At 38.6% G+C, this 7638-nt stretch overlaps 1 protein-coding gene and 1 long non-coding RNA gene across 2 annotated transcripts in view; one reads left to right on the top strand and one right to left on the bottom strand.

Moving 5' to 3' along the window:
• The window catches only part of LOC116085994, a 15205-nt gene extending 11109 nt beyond the window's left edge, over positions 1–4096 (top strand). The window contains exon 3 of the long non-coding RNA XR_004116781.1: positions 3879–4096. This is a non-coding gene — a long non-coding RNA (uncharacterized LOC116085994). The remainder of the gene's footprint in view (positions 1–3878) is intronic.
• Zbtb11 (zinc finger and BTB domain containing 11) overlaps positions 1–7638 on the bottom strand; it is a 35628-nt gene that overhangs the window by 5691 nt on the left and 22299 nt on the right. The window contains exons 6-8 of the mRNA XM_031364074.1: positions 4886–5131; positions 2598–2742; positions 750–867 (exon numbers count right to left, since the gene is read on the bottom strand). Coding sequence (XP_031219934.1) covers positions 750–867; positions 2598–2742; positions 4886–5131 — 509 coding nt within the window. The remainder of the gene's footprint in view (positions 1–749; positions 868–2597; positions 2743–4885; positions 5132–7638) is intronic.

The following is a 7638-nucleotide window of genomic DNA, read 5'->3' as shown; positions in this document are numbered from 1 at the left end:
AAAAAAAAAAAAAAAAAAAGACAACAGAAAACCTTTAAGGTGTTTAGTTTTTTTCATTTTATGAACCTAACTTTACTTTTAAAAAATTCTAGATAATCTTGGAAAGTGAAAAAAGTCCTAAGGAAAGAAAAAGAACATACAATGTTTTCAAGGAAACTCCTACAAGGAGCTTTGCAGGTTGTAGGCCACTGCATTAGTCTGTCTCTACCTCTAGGTAGGACCCTGGAAAATCTCTCTAAATCACTATTAAAAAAACACTCTAGGGCTGGCGAGATGGCTCAGTGGCTAAGAGCACTGACTGCCCTTTGAAAGGTCCTGAGTTCAAATCCCAGCAACCACATGGTGGCTCACAACCATCCATAGTAAAATCTGACACCCACTTATGGAGTGTCTGAAGACAGCTACAGTGTACCTACATATAACAAATAAATAAATCTTAAAAAAAAAAAAAAAAAACACTCTAAAAATGAACAGTAAGGCCGGGGGGGTGGTGGCGCTCACCTTTAATTCTAGCACTTGGGAGGCAGAGGCAGGTGGATTTCTGAGTTCCAGGCCAGCCTGGTCTACAGAGTGTGTTCCAGAACAGCCAAGGCTACACAGAGAAACCGTGTCTTGAAAAAAAACAAAACAAAAAAAAGAACAGTAAAAGCTAGGTGGAATGATGACTCAATAAACTGAAATTACGGTTTAATGTAATCGTTCAATGTTTTCTTGTAAAAAAGCAATATTCAAATAAGTGAGATACTTACTGAGTACAATGATAGCCTCGAACCTCAGGCTTTGGTTGGTGTTTCTTAAGGTGCTTGCTAAGTCCAGAGCCCCTGTGAAAAGACTTTCCACAAACTGAGCAAAAGTACTTGGACTCTCCTGTAAGAAAGTGAAAAAGCCATGGTATAAATACAATAGTTAGGTCATCTTTTCAACATCATTACAATTCTGGTGTAGTGCTTTGGTCTAATGCTGCTTGTATTCTAATGCAAAATACAGGCTTCTCAAGATGTGGTTGCTCCATAGAGCACCAAAGTGATGCTGGGTAAACTTTGTTCCCTAATTTAACCAGTCAATAAAAGGTTAGAGCCTATGACTGGGCAGTGGAGGGAGAAAGAGGGTACTTGAGGATGGAGTGAGGGGGGTTGTGCAGGTAGAGGGAGAAGAGAAAGAAATAAGGTGGAGGTGGAAGAGACTGCCATGAGAGGAATAGACTATGATCATGAGACAGGAGAAACAGTAAGTAACAAGGGATAAGTTAGTATAGTGCTAAACCTGCCCAATCTAGGCTTCCAGTTTGTAAACAAAATAACCCGGATTGTGTGTCTTTTAATCAGGGTAGCTAGGATTATGAATTCTTTCCACATTCAGAAGTTAAAATTTTATCAAAAGTAAACGGTATATTTTACAAAAACCTGGAAAAAGACTTCATTAAATTTTCTTTTCTCTTTCAAAACTGTCAAGATGTATTTAAAATATTGTGGTAGTTTTCTGTCACTGAGATAAATACCTTTGCAGGTAAGAGCTAAGTTACAGCAGTCACAGGATTCATAGGAGAGGAAGGAGGAAGAGGACAGGGGCTCTGCATGGAGATGCAGAAGTGGTAACAGGAGAAGCATTCAAATGAGATGTAGAGGGTACTCTGTAGACCAGGGGACATGCCTGCCTACCACTATCACTGCTCTCTTCACCTCTGCCCAGCCTGTCCCTCCCATTCCATGCAGAATGGGAATCCCAGAGCTTTGCCAGTTTCTCTTGACACAGTTGACTGAAACAGAAAGCTCGGGCCAAGAATAGAGTCAGTGCCATGAATCCCTGATGATGTGGTTTAGAAGTTTTGGAGGCATGGTGGTATATGCCTTTAATCCCAGGATTTGAGAGGAAGAGGCAGGAGGATCTCTGAGTTCTAGGCCAGCCTGGACTATAGCGTAAGTTCCAGGACAGCCAGGATGAAGCATGGGTCACTGGGCAAGAATACAGTATGTCTGAAGACTTTGTGAACTAGAATAGTAAGAAGGTTAACTGTAAGTTCAGCACCACTGGCCATTCCTACACCACTCTTGCTTTACAGAACACCCGAGCATAAGCATATGAGGCTCAGCAGGTAAAGCACTGGTTGCCAACCCTTTCAACGTTAGTTCAATTCCTTATATCCACACATGATGGAGGAAGTGAACTGACTCCTGAGAGCTATCCTCTGACCTCTACACATACGCCATAGCACCCAAATGCCATACACAGATAAACACATGCATAAACACACATGGAATAAGTAAAAGTTTTTAAAGAACATTTTTATAAAAAGACAAATCAGAAATTATATTTAAGAAAACTTTAAAATTTTACTACTCACCGATGATTGAACACACTAATTAATGAGCAACTGAATTACTTCTACTTTGGGGTTGAAATTTGAGACAAGGCCCAGCTATATAGACCAGACTTGCCTAGAACTTATATGAAGCCCAAGTTGGCCTTGAACTCATCCTCCTGCCTAGTTGTCCCAAGTTTTGGGAATGTAATATTCTGATATAAAGTAAAACCGGTCAACATAATACTAAATTAAAATTATAAAATATAACTATGTCAGTACAGTTTTTTTAAATTACCTGTGTGAATACTCATATGTTCCTGAAGACTTCGCTTGGTAACAAATGACTTGACACACAGTTCACACTGAAACTGCTTTTGTGACTGATGCAGACTTTGATGCAATTTTAGACCATGCTTATAGATAAAAGTTTTTCCACACACCTAAAACAGAAATGTTTAAGGCAGCAAAACAAAAAAGATTTAATTCTTGATGACTGTGAACAAACAATTACTGTAAATAGAAATGTTAGATGAAGCCACAAGTACCAAGGATCTTAGCTAGTTGAACCCTTTTCTTATTCAGCACAACTGCCATTTTGAGAGAATGTGTGCACAATATCAGGCAAAAAACATTATGCTATACTTCCTAGCTTGGCAAAATACCTATCTTAGAGAGGCCTGAATGCTCAATTAAGAGCACTTCTCATATTCCAAAACATCACATAAAATAGTTCTTCTCAAACTCTGTATGAAGAACTGACTATACTTTCAGTGTACCCAGTTCACTGGGGAAATTTTCTTGTTGAGCACAATGAATACAGCAGTGTCAATAACTCTGAGAAGTTTTATTCTCTTATTTTTTGTATTTATTTTCCATGGAACATAAATTTTTAGTGTTATACTGAAGACCAGAGGTTCAACTAATACATATATTTAAATTTATGAATAAGCAACTCTTAGAGCTTAACCTCAAAAATAAGAAAAGCACAGTGACTGGCAATAAAAATAAAACAGACTGTCCATGAGCTAATGATCAATACTAAATACTGATGAAGGATTCTCTTCTAACAAATTCTGTTTTCATACTGTAAGATGCTTAAAAAAGAGACCTGTCTATGCCTGGGCAGTGATGGTACATGCCTTTAATCCCTGTACTTGAGAGGCAGAGATAGGTGAATCTCTTGAGTTTGAGGTCAGCCTGGTCTAAAAGGTGAGTTCCAAAACAGCCAAGGCTACACAGAGAAGCCCTGTCTCAAAAAATCAAAATAAAAAGAGAGAAAGACCTGTGGCCAGAGAGGTCAGAGAGCTGAGAGGAGACCTTCTACTGTCATTTCCTAGAGTGATATAATTTCTAACTATTCTAAATATTTATCTTTATTTTTGTAGATAAGTGGAGCTTCTTTTTGCATTAGATGGATGTTATTACAGAGATCCAAAATAGGTAGGCCAAAATGAAGAGAATAAATGACTGTAGGTTCCCAACCACAACTGAAAAATCTCAGAAAAGGGGAGTGTTAGACTGTGAATAGAGAGGATCAGGATCTTCACTTTGAAATGTTATCTTTTCCACCTATCAGGGAAGCTGCACCCATGGATTCTCAACAATATGGCTGCCTGAACCAATACAATGAACTCCATAATGACATCATCAACTGACAAGCCAAAAAATAGGCAGGGGAATTCCATATGGTCTCAGCCCTAGATCAAGAGCTAGGGTCATCAGTCACTGCTGAGAGAGGGAGATTCAGACCCCTTCAGAAACAAGCACCACAGAAGACACCCAATCCCAAGTGACCAGGCCTGAACACATATATGGACATATGAGCAAAGGTAAATGGACCCAGGTGGGTGTAGATATATGTGTATACACACATATGCTTATAAAAAACATATATATATATACATAACATTTATATATATATCATATATATAAAACATTTATATATATATATCAATAGTAATTAAAGAAGCAATCATGGATGAGGGGTGCAAAGTAGGAGTTTGAGACAAGAGCAGGAGGGGCAGAAGTGATGTAGATACAGTACTCATGTATGAAGTTCTAAAAAAAATTTAACAAAACTGTTTTGGTTCCATAATTGTTTGATAAATAAAACAGATTACCATGCTAATACATGAGACTATTGGTGTTTCTCAACTCTTCCATGTTCCAAACAGCCCAAGGCTGGATAATCATAGGATTCATTTGGCTTTTACTTACCCCCTAATTCTCAGTAACAGCGAAGAGACAGCTTAGGAAGGTCTTTTTCTGAGCAGTATTTGCTTATGCCACACATTCTTTCTCACTACAGGTTATGTGTACTAAAGGCTAAGGGGATGACTGGCATGATGAACAGCTCTTTTCACCAAAAGTTTTAATTTACAGAGACCAAAATTTTCAATTATAACTTCAGACAGAAAATTAAAGACTACAACAGGGAATCATACTAATGTAGGCAACAAACCAAAGATGAATTTCCCTGACATTTTACAAGCTTGAAGATGATTTCAGAGTATATACAAAACCCATCTCATCACTCCAGTGAATTTCCAATCTTATTAAGTAACCAAGCAAACAGGTCTTTACCTGGCATGCGTGCGGCTTTACCCCTGTGTGCTTTAGCATATGTATGCGGAGAGAGTATAATTTAGGAAGTGTCCTTCCACATATAGAACATATAAATTCTCTTTTGGTTCTTCCCTTCTCAGATGATGCTCCTGATGCCTCATTAGATGTGGAATTGGATGAAGATGAAGTGGGTGCATCTTTTCTTGTATGTCGTATAAGGTGTGCTCGTAATGAGGCACTATACTGAAACTGTTTCTTACATAACTAAAAAAGAGAAACAAAAGTTTTTCCTATATAAAATATTAAGTGAAACTCAATGCACATTTCAATTTTCCAATTCTGGTTATAATTATAAAAATAAATAGACAAATACATTGTTTAAAAGACAACATATAAGGAAACCACACACTTAACACGTATACACAAAAGACAGCCAAGGGTTTATGAAACACTGTCTCAAAACAATAAAAAAAAATTAAAAATAAAAACTAAAAAGTCTAGATACCAGATTATAAAGATGAAAAGCATAAGACTCCAGAGAGAATTAAAACCTAAACACAGCACAGGAATATGTATTTTTTAAGAAAAGAGTGAAGTATTTAAGAGGGGATTATAAGAGTAGGCTTGAGTTGGGCCTAAAGGAATGGTAGGGTTTGAATGTTACTTAGGATAGAGGGACTGCCTAATCTGTGTCAGACCCTGGTGAAACCACCAAAGACAGACTACAGCGGAACAACATATCAATACCTAGAGATTGAGGTGGAAATCAAATAAGGACTAAAGAGAGTAGAAAGGTTAAGACTATGACAGTTGGGGCTGGAGTTTATGATGGCTCAGGGTTAAGAGCTCTGGATGCTCTTCCAGGGGACCCGGGTATCCACATGGAAGCTCACCACTGTCAGTAACTCCAGCTTCAGGAGTTCTTACACCTTCACATAGATACATACGTAGGAAAAATGCCAATGCACATAAAATAAAAACGAATAATAATTAAAGACTGTAAGACAGTCTTCAGACTTTATCTTGTAGTTCCTGGGGTTCAGGAAAGTTCTTACATAAACTGAGGATGTGCTCACCATAAAAAATTTATATATAAATAAAGCAGTCTCCTGACCCATCACCTCCATATTTACATGTAGAATGAACCCTTACTGTCTCTTGATGTTTCTTTTCTAATACCAATAGACTGATAGAGGCTGGTCCTCTCCACATTCCGAGTTAATGATTCCCGTCTTCCCACTTTAATAGAGTAAAGACGGGGTGGTGGAGCACGCCTTTAATTCCAGCACTTGGGAGGTAGAGGCAGGTGGATTTCTGAGTTCAGCCAGGGCTACACAGAGAAACCCTGTCTCGAAAAAACCAAAACCAAAACCAAAACCAAAACCAAAAAAAAGAGTAATGTCACATTAATTACAGCTACTCCATAGAAGACCATTTGAGACATGCTTTCTCCCTCTGTAGTCCAGTCTGCCCAAAATTTACCATGATATCCAGGCTCTCCTCCTGCCTTAGCATCTAAATATTGGAATTAGAGTAACTATATTTGGTTATTGGCAATGAGTGCTATCAAACATGGGCTACATGATATACTTTGATCTTTCCTTTTTTATTTTGTTTTGCTTATATCTATATAATTGATCACTAAAAATCTTCCCCCAGCTGTCTACTAAGAGATTTAAAGCACTTCATTAAAGAGTCCAATTCATTACCTTATTGAAAATTTCTGAGAAAGCATTTTGTGTTGATACCTGCCTGATCTTCCCTACTCTTGGTATGTAGCTTTCATCCTGGCCCCTCTGCTACTGCCCTAATGCAGTCCTTAAACTCTGCTCAACTGCCCCCATAGTCTATTTCCTATGCCACACTCATTTTAGGGAAACTACCTGACAGCTCGAGTTTAATAAGAGAAAACTTTGAAAATCTGCTAAATCATAATATATTTAGTTCATTACAGACATGGATAGCATAGTTATTTCCTACAGGGAATTCATTTACCTCTATCATTTTAAATATACTGGCCCCTTGTCTTCTAATTTTAATTCTTGCCTTTCTGAATTTCACTGTTCATTCATGTCCCCAGATGCAAACTACATAATAATGCTTTTATACAGGTTTCTTGTCATCCAATGTTCTGAGCAAAACCTCCTTTTGTCTTTTTTTGAGACATGGTCTCTTTTCAACTTGCCTCAAATTCACAGAACCCCATCTGCTGTTTCCTGAGTGCTGGAATCTAAAGCAGGCACTTACATGCCTAGCTTTGGACTTTTACCTTAAGATTTTGGCTTTGTTGTTAAGAATTTCCTTCTTTCTCCAGGCAGTGGCAGTGCATACCTTAATGTCAGCACCTGGGAGGCAGAGGCAGCAGATCTGAGTTAGAGGCCAGCCTGGTCTACAGAATGGGTTCTAGGACAGCCAGGGCAATAGAGCAAAACAATTTCCTCCTTTCTGTAATTTTTTTAAAAATTTCATGTAAGGGTGCTCTGTCTGAATGTATGCCTGCATATCAGAAGAGGACATCATATCTCATTACAGATGGTTAACAGCTGACATGTGGGTGCGGGAAACTGAACTCAGGACCTCTGGAAGAGCAGCCAGTGCTCTTAACTGCTGAACCATCTCTCCAGTCCTTAAGAATTTCCTGTTTCCGAGAGGCCCTTGGCCCTGTGAAGGCTCTATGCCCCAGTGTAGGGGAATGTCAGGGCCAGGAAGCTAGAGAGGGTGGGCTGGTGAGCAGGGGGAGGGGGGAGGGAACAGGGTTTTTTTTTTTTTTT

The sequence above is a fragment of the Mastomys coucha genome, unplaced genomic scaffold (genome assembly GCF_008632895.1).
Source record: "Mastomys coucha isolate ucsf_1 unplaced genomic scaffold, UCSF_Mcou_1 pScaffold12, whole genome shotgun sequence".
NCBI lineage: Eukaryota > Metazoa > Chordata > Mammalia > Rodentia > Muridae > Mastomys > Mastomys coucha.
Note: the sequence above shows the minus strand (reverse complement) of the source record. Positions and strands in the feature narration are given on the sequence as shown.